The sequence below is a fragment of the Pterocles gutturalis genome, unplaced genomic scaffold (genome assembly GCF_000699245.1).
Source record: "Pterocles gutturalis isolate BGI_N339 unplaced genomic scaffold, ASM69924v1 scaffold8034, whole genome shotgun sequence".
Classification (NCBI taxonomy): domain Eukaryota; kingdom Metazoa; phylum Chordata; class Aves; order Pterocliformes; family Pteroclidae; genus Pterocles; species Pterocles gutturalis.
In genome coordinates, this window is record NW_010133193.1 from 64,596 (window position 1) to 83,129 (window position 18,534).

At 40.0% G+C, this 18,534-nt stretch overlaps 1 protein-coding gene across 1 annotated transcript in view; it reads left to right on the plus strand.

The window, feature by feature from the left end:
• LOC104467375 (engulfment and cell motility protein 1-like) overlaps window positions 1-18,534 on the plus strand; it is a 92,312-nt gene that overhangs the window by 54,987 nt on the left and 18,791 nt on the right. The window contains exons 2-3 of the mRNA XM_010081133.1: window positions 12,576-12,739; window positions 17,332-17,444. Coding sequence (XP_010079435.1) covers window positions 12,576-12,739; window positions 17,332-17,444 — 277 coding nt within the window. The remainder of the gene's footprint in view (window positions 1-12,575; window positions 12,740-17,331; window positions 17,445-18,534) is intronic.

An 18,534-nucleotide genomic window follows, 5' to 3' on the forward strand; every position in this document is an offset into this window, starting at 1 on the left:
CTTCTTTTTACTGATGATTCCACATTCATGGCTTCCTTTATTTTAAGAAGTGGGTCTGGAGGCACAAGCAGGAAAAGAAAAAAATGGATCAAAATGACAAATTGACCAAAAAGATGAAAATGACAAATAATATGTGGGCTGCAGTCTTCCAAAAATCCAAGAATAAATAAAGCTTGTGTTAAAGTGCTTGGAGGAGGAGGCTGATGATAATTTTTTATCTTATTTTTTTCAAAGTGAGATCTCAAACTTCTTTCAATAAGTGTTTTAAATGTCCTAAAATCTGGTCCATGGTAACAAAAGCACCTCAAAATAGATTTTACTGGACTATTTTTGTAAACGGAAGGTTGAAATAAGGAAAAAAAAATCCAAATGAATTGATAATGCCTGTGGTAGATATATTATTGCAGTAACCATCCAGATTCAAGCCCCTTGCATGCTAGACCTACACATCCATGTAGAAAGGCTTATTTGCAATAGTCCCTGCTCACTGGTGGGTTGTCGGCCACTGTTTCTCTCTCCTCAAGTTTTATCCTACTTTATGGAGGGGCCCAGGAAAAGCTTAAATTTTGAGGAACCTGAATTGTTTCCCAGTCTCCCCCAGCTTGATTCCTGTAACAGTGGGGACAGTTTGGCCCCCTGTTTTCTCTTATCTCATTTTGATAGGTACCTTACGACAGTGGAAAGCTTTGCACCTACATAAGTCCTTTTATCTGATGAGCTCAGGTGTGTATTATAAATGTTGTAAGGGTCTTCTAGTCTTACCATGAGCTAAATGCAATAAATAATTTTCTACCCATTCTACAGCAGAGACAACGTGACATGAGGCAGGTGGGCACTGCTTTCCCAAGACCAGACATCGGTTTATATGATTGTCATGGGTTTGCTTAACCCAGGACAACGATGCAAGGGAGCCTTGTAGAGTGTCAGAATTAATTTCACTCCGATAATATTCGAACGTGTAGCAAATATGTGCCCCATTTATATGGTTGATGCAGGACTTGGTGTTCATCAGTGACGGATCAGGATAGCAGCTTCTTATTTTTACCTGTACAAAAAATAATGGTAGTCGGCTGAACCCTGCTCTCCATGGGCTGTCTCTCCAGCAACCATCGCTTTTGTCTGCTTGGTAGGTAATGGATGTGAGTTACAACGCCAACTCTGCTAAGGTCACGTTTAGTTTGGCAAAGATTCACAATGTACAAAAGAAGTTTTCAGGGCCTCTGTGCAGAACTGAGGGTGCCAAAAGCCAAGATCAGTCAGCTTTGGGGACGTGTCACTTTACTGGATTATTTTTTTTCTTATTTAAAGCTCAACCCTAGCATTTTGTGTTCCTGTAAATCACTGAAACCCACCAAAAAAGAAACAGCACCATGTATCCTGAGCTGTGCTCCTCTCCAGAAGAGATGGGATCCAGAAAGCAAAAGCTGTAAGCAGATTTAAACCGAGACCCCTGAAGATGTGGGTGCTGCTGGCAGGTGAAATAACAGGAGGTATTTCTCCTCCTGCCTCCCTGGCTCGCTCCTCCATGGAAACCAGCCATCCGGCACTCACTGCCCCTCGCCACGGGGCCCCTGGGCACTTCGCCCGGTTCACAGCTGCCGTGGGGAGCTGCGATTTTTTCTCTCTTACTATAATAGCATCCTTATGAAGCTTCCCCCGTCCCGTCCCTCCTCTGTGATAGAAAGTTACATGTTTCCGTGTGTGGCTCATCGTGCTGTGATATTTGGGTTCATTTAGTGTGCTCCTGGGAGTGCATTTTAACTCAAGAAAGGAAAAAATAGGAAGGAAGGTCAGGGAAATCCTTGTCTCCTGTGGGAGTTAGACAGGAGAAGATAAAAACAAGAAGTGGTTTTGTATGGGAAAATTGCTGTCACTGAACTGGCTGTGGGGCAGTGGCAGTGCAGGCACCTGCCTTCTGCTGGGAGTGCTCAGAAAACCCTGGGAAATCTCAGATTTTCAGTGGAAAGCCCATAGTAAGAGGAACCTATTTAGAGAAGATGCCAGAGATGACTGACTGCTCTCGGCACTCTTTGGGCTTGACATGTTCTTGATGCAAGAGAGGGTTTCCGAAAGAGTCTGGTGTTTAAATATTGGGTGTATCTTATTTTACAGAAAATATCTGCTCTGTATTTGTGCCAGGTTCATCCAGGCTTCCACCCTTTATCCTAAAAATTGGGTAGAATGTTATTCTGGATATGGTTTACACAGTCATTCCTGAGTCAGTCCATCATCACCTTTCCCTCCTCAGATCTTTGTGACCTTCCCTTGGCATTACAGCCCCTGTATTCCCAGCCCCCTCCCACCTGCTGCCCATCACCCCTACCCAGCGGTTTCCCCTTGACTCCACCACATTGACTCTGCCAGTGCTTCGTACAAAGAAACACAGGTTGCAGCATTCCCACCAGTCTTTCCCTTTTGGGAATTTCCTCCCCCTTTCAGCCTGCCTTCCAGTAGTATAAATTAATAGAATATTTTTACAGAAACAGTTAACAGCAGAAGATTTAAAAGGGGCAATAGCATCCTACTATCTTTAGCCTCAGCTCTAGACTTGTTACCAACATGTGAAACAGGTGTCTGGACACACTATGGCTGTGCCCCTGGGCCGTGTTCGCACCTCCCATTTACTTTTTTTCTGGACCCAAGCAAATTAACCAAAACAAATCCTTTGTGTAATCCCATGGGAGGTAGTAGGGGAATTTCAGAATGAGTCTTGATACTTTTTTTTGGTGACTGCTGCAATTTGCAATACACAGAATTCAACTCTGACCTTTCAAAGGAAAAACAAATAGCTCGCATTTAATTCTAAATACATCTTCTGCCCCAAAACACCAAATAAATAGTCATGGAGTTGTAGGGAGGGAGGAGTCTGCTGCCTTATTAGAAATGTAGATTAATGACAATATGGAAGGAAGTGCAGTGATTTATGACAGTGTGGAAAGAAGTGCAGTGATAGCATTTAAGTTACCAAGGAAAGGATCTTTCATCACCAGATTGTAAGCCTTTCTCCACCGTCCATAACTCACTAGTTGGTTACTGGAAATAACACTGTTTTAAGATGTTATTTATCCCCCTAGGCAGGATCAATCTGTTTCTGGAGATGCGTGTGTTTCTTTGTTTGTCATTGGTAGTTTCAAATCGATAGTGGGAAGTAAACTTGAAGCCAAATACTGCAATCTTGTCTTAATCCCTCTGTGACAGTTTCCTTTGGCTCTTATTGAATATGAGTAAAAGGAACAGGGAAAAAAAAACCCAAAACTGAGAATGTGGTATTGACATAGTATTCACCAGAGGGAAAACAGTGTGTTTTTTTCAGGTGCTTCCTATACACATAGTAAAGGGGATGGAGCAGTGGGACCGTTCTACACAGGTCTGATGGTTACTGATATGTCTTTAGTTAAGATTTCATGTAGCTATAGATGACTTGCCCTGTGCCTGTGGAAGTGTATCCTGTTCCTGAAGCAAATGATGGGGTAACCTGGTTGGTTTGTTCCATTCCTAATTTCTCTGCTTAGCAGATCGGTTTTGTAATCACAGTGAGGTGATTGAATGCTTTTGAATTAGTTGTCAGATTACTATTAGATCATCAGTATTAGATGTCAGATTAATCACTGCTATCTATCCTGGGGAGTAGTTTATTTTCCTGTATTGCATATAGATCCCAAAAAAGCTTTTCTTTGATCCATGGGAGAAAAGATTGCTCCTTTGCAGCAATCGAAAATGTAGGTCTCTGAAGCCATAAACCATTCCACCACAGTTTTTAGAATGAGGTATGGCAAAATATGTCATCTGTGCTTTTTCTTCTTCTAAAAATAGTCTAGTCAAATTCCTTATATGCTTGGTTATGTGCCACAGCTCAAGGGGAAAGATAGCATGTGTTGTTCTTACCTATATGATCAGCACAGCAATTATGTAACTACCCGAGGCAAAAAGTCATTGGACTAGACTTCACAAATTCAGTATTTTCCAAAGGTATTATTCAGTAATTTCAGAACATTTTAAAATGGCAATGAAAACATTTTTTTCCCTTTTTCTTTTTCTTGGACACAGGCTTTCTGTGTATGCTTGTCAGATCTTGGTTTGTAATAGTCCTGACAGCACTTATTACGATCTGTCAAGTCAGTAATTTGTGAGCTCTGGATTTACAGAGTAATTTTTAGAGTTAGCATCTAACAAGTCACGATGCTTTTAATCTTTTCATTGCTTCGTGTATTTTTGTGACTCATTCCATTAATTCATGCAGCTATTTTTACTCTTGTGGCACTGACCAGGCTCTCTGATATCAATACAGCTATCACTTGAAACAGGTATTAATGTGAGATGTGCTAAAACATCGCTGTTCTGTAGACATGTTTTTCAGCTCACTGCTTTCTTCAGTGACATGAGTGTGAAAACAAGGGTTTACCTAAAAATTATTACAGCTTATTTGTTGTAAATTATGATGCATAATAACACGTAGGTTCATTCAGAGGCATAGCACATCTGCACAACTGCCTTTTTGCATGGTTCCTAGATGTTCAGTGCAATCATTTACCGTCACTGGAAGGCTGAATGAATGAAATGGTTCAACACCAGTGTGCTGGACATTTGGTTTATGGATTCATCAGGAAAACCTAAGTGCATAATCTAGTTCTCTAATTCAGAGAAATGAATCCAAAACCACGTTTTCAGTTTTTTCTGGTCTTTTTTTTTTTTTTTAATTAGGTAGAAACTTCAAAAGTTTTGCTTTTTTAATAAAATGGAATGCCAAAAAAAAAAAAAAAAAAAAAAAAAAGATTGAAGTGGTAAATGCCATTTAACTAAAATCCAGAAAAACAAAAGCTGAAGCTTTCAACTTCTGCTTACCGTTTTCTTTTCCTTTGTTCATGTGAATAACAAATAAAATGTGAAGTGCTACTTTAAGCAACCAAATAATTAATTTTACTGTTTGAATGGTGGGCCAACTTTTGGACTTGCTGGAGAAACACAGAAGTATTAGCAAAGCTGGGAAAATTACAGAGCTTTTTGCATATACAGAGTTTAATCAAGATGAACATTTTTCATAGGCAAATCTCCTTCTCTGTGAAAGATATACATGCGAAAAATTGAAATGTTTCATTTCTCAGATTCCTGAACAGCAACACATTTTTGGGGTCATGTAAGAATGTTTAAATTGGCTATTTCCTAATGATTTGTTTTATTCTGTAGAAGCTCTCAGTATTTCATCTTCTGTTCCATATCAGGGAAAAAGTAAACATCAAAACAATTACTCAAGGTGAAAAGTCTGTTTCATCAGGTGAAGTTCTTGCTTTATCAAAGTAAAAACAGCTGTCATTGAGAATAGCATGTGTTTCTGGAACTCAGAACTTGAGTTCTTTGATTTTTACACTTTCCTATAGGAAAAAACTACCTGTTAGAATCTCATCTTTGCTTTCCTTCTGTAGAACCAGCTGTTTGCCAATATATTACAGTTAATTTTAGTTTACGGTGTGCCATTTAATGTAATTGTGTATTTTAAGGGAAGAAGTACCCAAATGTATGTTCCTAATCATGGGTGACTCTCATATTATTTCCCTTTAGAATTCACAAGTGTGTTATTTGACATGTTAATTATTACATTGGTATATGACTAAGGATGCAAATATCTCCTCATTTTTTTCCCCCTCCCCTCACTTAACATTTTGTTTGAGAAGATCAGTGCATTTTGTCTGTGAAAAAGCCCTGGATTAAATGCCACCCACAAATGATTTTCTGCATGTTTTATTTTGCCAGAGAAGGTTGTCAGACATTGGGGGAAATAATGTAATATTGGCTGACCTAAGTCTTCAATTAACTAACAAGGAAGTTTACAAAAACTGTCATATTAACTTTGCACATCATTTTCCTGGGGCAGAAGCGCTTTGTCACACAGCGCTTGTTTCTTGCTTTGCTTACCTCAAGGCACAAAGCACAAACTGGAAATAAATTTATTCCTTATTTCTGATGCAAATAGTATTCTGCAAATATTAAACATGGGGAAGAGGTTTCCTGTCTATCAGTCATTCCTGTTTCAGCCCAGTACAATCCAAATAAGTGGTATTTGACTCGTGTGTTTAGATTAGCATTGTATTGAATGGAACCCTAGGATTTGAGGGTAGCATCTGGTTTTAGCCCTGAGAGAAACCAGGGGACTGCTTTCACATTGTCTTTTACCAAATGATTGAAGACATTATGGACAGTATTTGCATGTATTTTGATGATGACTCAGCCTTCATTTTCTGTTGGAGTTCAACATCTGTCAGAACATCTTTTTTTTTTCCTTCAAACTGTTCCACCCCTTCATTTATTTTGTTGCAAGCCATCAGCCAGATGCCTTTCTCCACATGCTGATACTCCCCACTGGAATCTCTGTACCTGCTCTGGTCACTTTTCCATATTTATAACACCCTTCCTACTATAGCTGCCTTTCTTTTTCCTTTGTCTGCTTTAGTCTGTTAATGTTCATTGTCAAAATCATCTCCTTGCTCATCCCTTTAGCGATATTACCCTTCAGTGGAATTTTTTTGTATCTTTTTGTCTTTTTCTCAATCAAATTCAAGCTGCTTTTTTTTTTTTTTTTTTTAAATAAATTTAAACTTTTTTTTTTTTTTTTTTTTTTTTTCTCCCTTCCAGCCAGAGCTTCTGCCACTGTTCTGGTTTTAATTGAGCAAATAACTAGTAATGTTAAAAAATAACTGGAAGCCTCCTTGGTATCCAGTGGTTCTCCATCAAGATCTATGTATCCAAGGGAAAAATACAGTGTATTGAGTCCTCCGTCCCCTCTCTAATAGTCTTGGATGAGCACCAGTCTCAGCCCATCAGTTCCCAGGAACTGTGTGATTTCAGTCTGGTTTCCCACACCTGTGATTCATTAGTCAAGGGAACATATAAAACTGAAAAAAATCAAGAACTTCTCTGAAACGTAAAACAATTGTGGGTCTTGCTTTACCTTCAGCCTTTCTTCACCACTCGACCCCCTGGATCTCAGGATCCAGTGCAAGTTTAGGCTCCTTGAGGTTCTCTTCCTTCTTTTCAATTTATTTGGATCCTGAGGCTCTGAACAAAGTTTCACATTGAAGAGATCCATTACTACAGCAGTAAGTTTTCAGACACCTGCTACAGGTCTCTAAAAACACCTTGTGTGGAACTGCTATCACATCTACCTCTCAGCTCCATCGTCACATCTGCTGGGTGTGCTCGTTTGTCCATGCTGGGTATTCCTGCAAAATGATGGGCACTGCTGAACTGGATAATTATATTGATACTGGTACCACATGGAAAGAGAGTGTTCAGCTTGATCAAAACCATTAAATTGTTCCAAGTCTCTTCTCTTCAGACTGGAAGATATCTTGGTTCATACTAGAAAAACATAATCACAAGCAAGAGAGTTTGGTGTTTATTTTTTTAAAAAAAAAAGGAAAGCCAAAACCTCAGCAACACAAACCTTTTTCACAATGGGTTTTAAATTCTGCAGAAAATGAAGAGACAAAATGTATCAGAGCTTATACCTGCTAAATCCTCTGACAGCCGCTTTCTTATCCTGCTGCCCAAAAATGAATCAGCTTAATTATTCCTGTGGCTGTGTACATCCAGATGGCTTAGAGTTGCCTCTTTATCGCTGGCTCCAGTGACTGGCCTTGTGTTCTGGAATCGTTTGTAAGATGGAAAAGTGGGGTTTTTGTAATTCCAGAGTACACAGACAGTATCAGGAAAAAAATGGTCTGGAATTTTGGAATCTCTTGTCAATGGTTAGGTTGTGCCAGCACTGAGTTTAGATTTGCTTGTGTAGTATGGTGTGTTTGGATTAAAATTCTAGAGTAACGTGGAGTGAAGGCTGTGATCGAGAGAATGGTGTTGTGAATTCACAGACTGCAGGATGTGGAGACGGGGGGGAGACAGCATTAAATTATCTTTCCAGGACCTTGAAGTCACTCAGCATGACTTTTCTGAGTACTCTGAAAGTATAACCATTGATCTGTCTAAGTCAATTTATCCTTTAGAATGATCTAAAAACTTGTCTTGAATTACCTGGTGCACACGTTGAACATGCAAAGTTTTTGTTAAAGGAGTTGACAGGTTGCCTGTAAACTGAAGTAATTTCCTTTCCCTTCAGAATTAGGTTTTCTTTATGGCCTCCTTTGTCAGTAAGTGCTGTTTATTAAGAATCTTTTGGCCATTTCATTCCACAACCTTATTTTTGCCTGCTCTGGGGATTTAACTGGAGGAAATCCCTTTGTGACTGAAATGATCAAGCTGGATCTCAATCACCAAATGATGTTTTCTCTTTCATTTTTTACACTGTATAAACCAAGCTGCTTCTTTTTGGGAATGTTGAAACAGGAAGGAAACTAGGTATGAACTCTTGGCAGCCAATTCACAAAGAGATGTCTTTCCTCCAGTTTTCTGTTTGTTGGGTTGTTGATTTCAAATGGTCACCTGGAACAGCTGGTGAACAAAGCCTTACAACTTCTCACATCTCAGATGCTTCAAGTCTGGTTTTTTCTGGATATTCTGGATATCATGCAGTCCAGTGGCTGCCCTATTGTATGCTGCAACGAGGTAGGGGTATCATGCCTTGCAGTACTTGCCAATTTTGAGCCAAATTAGGAAAGCCCTGAGGTAAGCATGTCGTTGTAAAGGGGGCTCAGGATTTTTGCTTGTCTTGTCTATGCAGAAGAAAAATGGACTGTCAAGATCAATGGCAATCAGTCAGCATGACATAGTGACACACATACTGACTCCAGGTTAGTCACCAAGCAGCAATCAGTGTAACGTGCGTCCCAAGATACTAGAGGGAAAGCTTAGTGGCTTCTGTGGTGGTCTCTAGGTGTGTTCTTGCAGCTGTGACAGCGTCATTACATATACGCTTATTCAAGAGAGACACTGATATTGTGGGGAAATTGTGAAAAGGGTTCATCCTCTCTTTTAATTTTGTTCCCTCGTGGTAGAGCCCAAGTGTTTAGACCTCTGCTCCATCCTGAAAGGAAGAGAGTTTATTTGCCTAGGCAAAAGTTATAATGGCATGAGAGAGAAGGAAGAATAAAAGAGAGGGTAAATGTGGGAAAGACAAAGTAGTCAGAATGTGGTATGACAGAGATGAGGTCAAATAAGCTCAACGCAAAGATAGACCAAAACAGCTTAACGAAAAATACATAATTTAATGTTACGATGATACTAGCCATAGAAATACAAGACACGTTAGATGGATACAAAATATAGAGAATAAGGTCCTATGTGATAAAATGAAAAAAAAAAAAGCCACCTTTTTTTTCCTACTGTCTCTCTATGTTTTCAGTGAATTTACGTCTCTTAGTCGCAATGCAGAACTCAGGATTCTCCTACCATACAAGAGTTGTCATCAGATAAACTGATTTAAAGCAAATGTGCCCTCTGCAACACTGCTTTCTGAGTAAGAGTAGCAAAGCATAATGTAATTAAAGCAGCTGTTTGCAGTGTTTATGTACAAGCACACTGAGTAGAGAATACCTTTAATTTCATTGTAAGGTCAGACGCATGGGAAGGAAGGGACGATGCTGTCTCTCAGACAGCTGTAATCAAGGGCTGGCAACTCAGCTTTGGAAACTGAACAGATTAGAAGTTCTTGGCAGTGATTCCCAAATGCTCAGGAGACTCAACGCAATCACCAGCTTTTGCATTTTGGCCAGCTAGTTAAATAGTGTTGGCTATAAACATTACAAGGCAAGTGATCACCCCCTTATGTGCTGGTCCTGAGGCACACGCCTCCTGCCTTCTGTCTCGGGAGCAAGGTGAGCCTCGAAACCAAGGAGCTCTTTGATGATACCCTGTGAATAACCTTCCAAATCATAGCAAAGAGGAGGAATTTGCACTGATTACATGTTAATCGCAATTGTGAGTACCAGAGAAGGGAGACAAGGGTTTATACAGTATTTTGCAATTAAACGTGAATGACAGCACCCTAAGTCTAGTGAATTTGAACCTCCTTTGCATTGTTTAGCCAAGAGTGAGCACTGCTTCGTATGGATGGTTCAGAGATCAGATTGAAAAAAAGATCCACATACATGCAACTCCCTAAAATACAGTATTTATTTAATTTTTTGTCCATTTATTTTATGGGAAAAATTACTCATAGAGGCATTTTCTGTAGTGTGAGTGCCTGAAGTTAGGAAATTAGATCTGTACGTAAGCAACAAAATAACTGGGTCTGTACAGATATTTGAATGAAAGCATGAAGCTGGAACTGCATGTGGGCATAAGTGATTGCAGGACTATATTTGCTTGCAAATCTGGTGTAGTGCTGAAGTATCAAGGTGATATGGTAGTGATAGTTAATATAGTAGTGTAGTATGGCTAGTTTAGCAGTTATACTACACCTGTCTGTTTGAAATTGCAGTAATTTGTTGCTTTTTAATGGCCAAGGAATTTGATCCCATGAGCAGTGATGGAGCTTACATGTTTGAATTAAACCACATGGTTTTACATGATACTGCAGAAAATATGATTGCAGGCTGTGACTGTAAAACCACATGTAATAGTCTGACACCACCTCTCAGTGGGCCTGAGAAAGCAAAAGTGAAGCCAGCGACTGAATGTCATGTTCTCTGTGAGGATGAAAAAGTTAAGCCCAGTTCGCTAGGAGCTTGGACAGTAGGCTTAGGAGGTACCAATAGCTGAACACATTTTCAACAGAAAAGGTTTACAGTCTCTCTCCTCTTCTCCGTTCCTGGCCCTAGTATCGTGGTTAATAATTAATCCTAATTAATAATATAGAAATATATAAAATAGAAATTAAAATTCATTAGCAGCAATTACTTGTCGTTGTCAAGAAGGCAGAAAGAGGAAGACAGAAGATATTTTTAAACATCCAGCTTGTCGCTGGGATTGTCTGCTTCGTTTTTCCCCACTATTCCTTGAGGGGGTTTCCTTCGTTACATTTCCTAAGCCCATTTAAGTATTAAATGAAGACCCAGTGAAATCAGTAGGAGTATGCCGCTTGCCTTAGGGGGCACTGGAGTGATCCATCAACATTCAGGTGTTATGGCTGTTTGGCAAAAGCATTTTCTGTCCACCTGAGCCAACACCTTATTGAGAATCATCTTGCTTCTCTTGAAGTAGGTCTCTGGGATGGATGGAGTCCCTGTAGTAAGGAAGGAGGTTATGTTCAGGTTTTTAATTACTTAAGTTTCACCTGCTGGACACAGCTAAAATGAGTGCTTAGCTAACATCTGGGAAAGAAGTTATATCTCAAGGAGCAAAAATGGAAAACATAGTGCAGGCAATGAGAGTTAGAAGACTGAGGCAACACATATGAAGCAATGAAATATTCATTCGAAAAACACATTTCCAGAATGATTAGGGAACCTCTGAGGGGCTGAGCTTCTGTTTTAAGATACATGGTGAAGATGAAAGAATAAAGGAGAATTAGCAGTGCAGAAAAAGCTTTTTCTCTCTGTTTGTGTAGCTCTTAGTTTCTGTCACACCCACTTTGATACCAGGGGAGTGTTATTGTTTCCTACTGCTTTTTAGCTGTTGGATTTGGGTGGGATGGGCCTGATAAATTGTGGTTTTTTCAGCCAACTTAAGCACAGCATCAGATAAATATTTCAAAGTGTATGATTTGCACCAGCACCAAAGAAATGAATCCAGGATTGCAGAGAGACAGACAGTAATGTGTGATGTGTATTTATTTGAATGAGTGCCAAGCAATTCCCTGTAGTTAACTGTGTCTCAGCAGTTTCCTCCTGATAAAATAATTAATATGCAGATAGATGGCTGTTGCCCAGCCATCCTTCATTCTCATTTTTTGGTTTGCATTGTTTATGGCATTGCTTCAAAAGCAATCCTGTAATATCCTTGGCAAATGTGTCTCTCTCTCCTGACTAATGGGCTCCTTTAGCAAGTTCTCTTTCCTTCACTGTGTATGGCCATAATGTGTCTGCAGTGTAAGGCTCTGGGAGAATCACAGAGTGGTTGATGTTGGAAGGGATCTCTGGAAGTCATCTGGTCCAACCCCCTGCTCAAGCATGGCCACTTAGACCCAGTTGCCCAGGACTGTATCCAGATGGCTTTTGAGCATCTCCAAGGATGGAGAGTCCACAGCCTCCCTGGGCAACCTGTGCCAGTGCTCAGTCACCTCACAGTGAAAAAGTGTTTCCTGGTGTTCAGAAGGAATCTCCTGTGTTTCAGTGTGTGCCTGTCCTCAACGTAATGGGAGCATCATCTCAGCTCAGAATGCAAAAGAGCCACACTAGAGCTGCTATGGGCCCACAAGTCACAGACAGAGTGGGACTTAAAATCCTGTAACCAGCAATTGTAATTTAACTGTCTAGGGACACAACCAAGCAATAACTGACACCCTCCCACCACCCCCCAAACCCAGTAGTTTTCTTGTTACAGAGCAGGCGAGTTTTTGCTGTAAGCTGTGATGACCTGTCAGAAGTTGTCTTATTTTCTGGTTGTGCTACAGAGAAATTGTCTTGAGACTGCATAGTACTAATCGTCTTCTATACCTGGAAACCTTACTTTGACCCAGAATAAGATTTGAAACAAAAATGCAGAAAGTGTTAACACAGGTTTTCTTTTCCTTCCCTTGTCAACTGCAGGTGATGCAGGTAGTGAAAGAACAGATAATGAGAGCGCTCACTACCAAGCCTAGCTCTCTGGATCAGTTCAAGAGCAAACTGCAGAATCTCAGTTACACAGAAATCCTGAAAATACGCCAGTCTGAAAGGATGAACCAGGAAGATTTCCAGTCTCGTCCAATTCTGTAAGTACTGTCTTCTCTCCCCACTCATTTTTCCATGGAAGGATTAACAAATGTGAATGATGTTTCCGAGCTCTGCTGGGGGAATCCAAGGAGGAAAGCCATCCAAGGAGCCGTGCTCAAAAGCACTAGTGCAGCATCTGCTTGAAGCGCATTATGTTTTCTTCTGCTGGGAATCGTAACTTTTTCTCTGAGTACAGTTGAACGAGATTCAGCAAATCCCTGCAGGTTCTCACATCCTTATTTTTTGAAACAATGCTTTGACATTTCCTAGCTTTGCATGATTGTGAGCCTGGTTTTGGTGCTGGTGGTGGCTTGGGGAAAAAAAAAAACAAAACCAACCAAACAAAAAAAAACAGGCACCACAACTTTGTCTCCTGTCCAAGGGCCTTAAAAAATTCCAAATGTCACTTCTCTGAGTGAGACAGGGAGAAGCCCAGAAGAAGAGGAGCTGATACATGCTGGCTCCATGGAAGAGTGATGTTGTGTATGACTGTTTATGGTATTATCTTTGGTGTTAACGACAAGTTGTTATTTATTTGTAAATTATAACATTCTGGCAGCTAGCCAACGGGATTCTTATTTCCTTGTTGTTTACTGCAAAGTGTCAAATGCTAATATCACCCCCATAGCTCCTTCCCATTTCTCAGAATACTCTTTGTTCTCTTATATGAAAAATGGAGGCTGTGTTTGGCTCTAGACCAAGTCTGAGCTTGTGGCTGAACTGATGGCACAGGACAGATGCAGACTTCATGGTTCACAAGTGATGTGCTGAGAATAGCAGGAACCTTTTGAGATCAGCAGAGAAATGGTGAGGTCTCCAAAAGCATCAGCTGAAATATCATGAAATCTTGACCTGGTTTCAAGTGGAATGGCTCGTGATTTTCCAAATCTCCTTTCCAAGACAAAGGTATAGGGAAAGGTTTTAACCAGAGCATTTCATGGTTCAGATGCAGGGTGCTCATGTTGATTTGTTTCTAAAGGATATGGATATCTAAGTACAAGCTCTGCGGACACATCCCTCCAGGGGCATCAGGGCAACAGCAGAAGCATAAGCTAAGTAGAATTACTTAAATTTTAATCATACCAATGTGGATCAAAGGGGAAATGCTTCTTTTATGTTTTCAGTGTATTAGAAGATAGGACCTAATACCCAATTAGAATTGATGTCACTCATAGGAATGCATCAATTAAAAAGCTACAAATGGGTCCAGTCAGTTTTGCATCATTACACTGCACAGAAATCCCCTGCCAATCCCCTGCAACATTTAGTGGTTCAAAGCCTCTCAGTACTGCTAAGCTTGTCACCAAAGCTGCTCGTTTTCCCTGCTTTCCCTATGAGTCAACTGTTTAAGTATGATACAGGTCAAGTATTTATATTCTCTTGCACCATAGCCTAGCCTCATGAAAGTCGCCAGTGCCCTCTGCAAACTCTTTTATTTCCAGTACCACTCTGGCTAGTTACTGCCACAATGCAGAGCCTCCTTCCCCATCACGGAATGAGTGAAACATCCAACACAAATAGTTAAAAGTGACTGAATTGTTACAAGAGACTCATTTCAGATCCAGGACAAAGGCTAAGCCTAAAGGCTATAAAGGCGAAGTAAATCGATAAGGTGTTTAAGCAATCACAACTGCATTTGCATTTTGATTGCATCCATGATCACTTATTCTTGACTATGAAAAGAAACGGTTCTTTCATTTTCCCCTTTGATTTGGTGCCCTGTACTGAGCTCTCTCAAATTGTGTAGATGGCACAGCTGATAGAAGTGCACAATCATGGCCTCACTGGAGGGAAAGAGAGCAATCAGGGCTGTGCTGTATATGGTAAAGCCTTGCAGAGATGCTAAAAGATGGTGCACAATGGTGAATGTGAAGTTGACAGGCCTTGTTTAATTATGCATGAGAATGCAGCAATCAGATGATGGTTTTTCCTACCTTGAACATGACAGAAATCTTCTGCTGTTCGTTGGATGAGGCACAGAAGTTTTAAGTTTTCAAGCTGCTGGATGAGAGAAGCTGCAGTTAAGTTGGATTTGAATGTCAGCTGGGAAGTGTTGCCTTAGATCCTCGTAACTACAACAACCTTGTTTTGCAAGGAGTAGTTATTTCTTTTATAGGAACATTGTTGTGTCATGTGAGATGAAGTGTTTTCATTTTCCCTAATCAAAAGTAGAAATTAAAAAGTCTTTCCGAACAGAATCAATTCAAGATTCTAGGATCGCTGTTGATCATCCTTTTCATCTTACCTGTTTCTCTGCAATGATAGAAGGAGTCACTGATGCCTGCTCTGAATTAATGAAGTGATTAGGAGAGGGCATAGCTACAAGCCAGAAAGAAGGACAAAATACATGAAAACAGTTCTGGGATTACTCTTCTGTTGAGTTGTAACAATTTAAATGTCTGTAATATTGCCCCATCCTGGAAGGAAAACGGTGGACAAGAAAGAGTCTTAACTATAAATTGGAAAGGTAAAAGCTGGGGACAGATATTGGAGAAGAACTAGTATCATTTGACTCATTTAAAAATAATTTCTACTGATTTTCAGATTTGCGGACAGTTCAGGTCTGTTATTTTAAAAGCAAGTAACTAATGTCAGTATTGCCTAAAGTGCCAAGACCAGTGAGCAATTAGCAATCATATATTACTGTGTGGTTCCTTCAACCCTTCTGTCTTACCAGCCCACTAACTTTTGCCACATGGTTCTTATGTGTCAGGAACACAGCAGGAGCCTAATAGCAATTTTTAAAGCTGCTGTCTCCTTAGACTTCCTGAGTTTGTTCTCTCTCTCTTCACAAGGCACAAACTATTAAGGTGATGTCATCCAACAGACAAGAAATAAAATTTTCACAAAACGTATTTGCATTTATGATCTTCCTTTAGCTCATTGTTCCTGCTTGATTTTAAAATGAGGCAGGAGGACCTATTTCTTGTACAGAGATTTTTTTTCCTAACCCTCCTGTCTTTAGACACTGACCCTGAAGAACTGAACTCCCTTGCCTTCAAATGGCTTTCTAAAGGAAAGATAAATTTATTTAGAGATTTGGAGATGTAGTCTGCAGCCTGGACTGCTGAGTAGTCCACCCTGGGTTTGGACACTGTTGGATACCTGAGGAATGGGGAAGCTCATCAGCTCAGTAAAGGCAAGACATTTATTCAAGCACAAATTTTTTTTAATCACAGTATTTAACCATTCAGCATATTCATATCTTAGTTCCCAATGAGACAAAAACAGTGCTTAACAATTATCCTAAAGGACTAATAATACTTTTCCAAAAAGTTGCCCGTTTCTATAGTTACAGTGCTTCCTCAATTCTTGACCAGCTAGATTTTCACAGCTTGTAAATATGCAGTGTGTTATGCATCAAGAACTCCAACCATTTTGTTAATACCTGGGGGAAAAATGGCATTTTTGTTTAAAGGCCTGATTTGCCTAGCAGAGGACTTCCAGTTTCAGTGGGAGTCCAGCAGATCAAAGGCAAAGGATCGAGATGAATATGGAAATCAGCAGAGAATGGGCTCCCTAAGTTTCCAAGAAGAGGGAAAAATTTGTTGTGTCTATGGGATACCACAGCTTTGCTTCCTTTTGATGACAATTGCTGGAACATAGTGCCAGACAGAATGATTTTTGGTATTACCTAATTTGCACAGCAATGCAAAATTATGGTTCTGACACACTTCATCTTTTACAAATCCTCTACGCATTCAGTTATTTTTTAATCTTACTAGGCTTGCTGTCGAGTTGATGTTTAAACCTGTCTTTTATGTATTCTTAATGAATCTAAGTGAGGATATAACTGATGAATTCAGACATCTGTGAATCCATGTGATGTTGTATGAAATGAAAATTTAAATATTATGTGCATATATTTTCTGCCTAGTTCTTGACATGTTGAACTCTTACCAAAGTAGGATGTAGAAAATGGATTTTCTGAAGGATACATAATATTAATTATAAATGCACTGTGGGTTTATGCGCTCCTGGGCAAGGGTAAAGTTTGATCTTTGAGCAATCCCTAGTCATGGGTTAGTCTTCCACAAAATTCTGATAATAATGAATTAACTGACTGGAGTGGAATTAAGAATGAGCATGTAGCACTGGTCATTATTTTAGCTCATTGGCATTGCTCACTGTTTTTTACATTGTTTCAAAACATGTTTAGTCCTTGTTTTGTCCTAAATAATAGTGCTAGTAAAGTATCCCAGCAGAGGATCATGCAACAAAAGGTGACAGACCCTCAAATAAGCTTCACAGTGCTCCTACGATGGAAGAGCTTTTTTTGCTGCAGAAAAAAGCCTTGTTGATGCATTATAGCAAGTGTTATTTTTAGATGAGTAAAGAAAGAAACAAATAAGTGACTTGCTTGAGTCATACACCAATGTCGTAACAGGGAGATGTCTACAACAGAGATATCCTGACTCCTTTGTTATAAGAAAAAGGGTTTTTTCTGGAGCACACTAGATTCTGACCTGGGCCTACCTGGGACTGTTATCCCTTTCAAACTCCTCACAGAAACAGCATGTGAGACTGTCTCAGAGGAAAGAGGATGGTCTTTGATTGAATTTGACAGGTGCCTACTTTCTTTCTTCCCAAGGGAACTAAAAGAGAAGATTCAGCCCGAGATCTTAGAACTGATCAAGCAGCAACGTCTCAATCGACTTGTGGAGGGCACCTGCTTTAGGAAACTCAACAGTCGGCGTCGGCAAGGTACAGCTAAGGCTGCCTAGTCTGGCTTTTGATTGTCACTTTTGTCTAAAAGTTGAGATGAAGAGTACTACTTCTGCTGGCAAGATCCTTGGTTGTAGTGCTGTCTTGACTGCTTTTACCAGGGGCATCTGAAAGCATCTCCTAGTTAGAGTTGTTGTGGGATTTCCTTTGTTTCCCTGGAACTGGTTTTGGCTTCGTCGTACAGATACCTGGAACAAGTCCAACATTTGACAAAAATCTCAAGCAGCAGTCTTGTAATCTGAACTGAGTAATTTGATTCCTGCCTGGATGTCCAGGCTTCTTGTTCATCTCCAGATAAAACCTCTGCCTCTGCAGGAATAGCACATGAAACTTGGTGTAGCCAGAATTTGAATCTCTCAGAGTTGGACCACCTTAATATATGTGATGAGCTCATTCTGTGCCCCTCCCTCTAGTACTGTGTGTCCTTGGTTTTTGTCTTATATTACCATACACATTAAATATATTATGGTGTTTAAATATCCTTTTAAAAAGCACTTAGGTCAGTAATTTGTGTATCTTCAGATGAATACCTGATTGACATGAAAAGATATTTTTTTTTCCCAATCCTGTGAGTCATGGCTCAGTGCTAGATTTACAGGTCATTTTTCACAGTCAAACTCTCCATGGTTCTTTTTGCCTCAGAGAAGCACGCTTCTTTCTCCAGACAAAATAACAGGGACATAGTGTAAATTCAGCAGATTAATAAAGTTGTATCCAGAAGTTTGCCTTTAAAACCCTCATTTTGTGAGGATGCAGATTGACATTTGTTTTCTGCTGTAAATACAATACAAATCGGAAAGTTTTGAAAGCTAAGAGTAAGAACTGACAAACACCAGTATTTGAGACTTTCAGATCAATTGGGGAAAAGTGCTTTCTTCACAGGGAGAAGTGTGCTTGCAATGCCTCCTTCCTTAGAAACAAGGAGGCAATTTTCCTTAATGTAGGGAGGTTACTTGGGAAAATTTCAGTGTCTTTATGAAAGGGCTGGGTTGTGAAAAAATGCGATGCAGCCTTACATCCTCTGTCAAGCCTACAAACACCCGTGGAGCCCACTGCACAGGATTTAGGG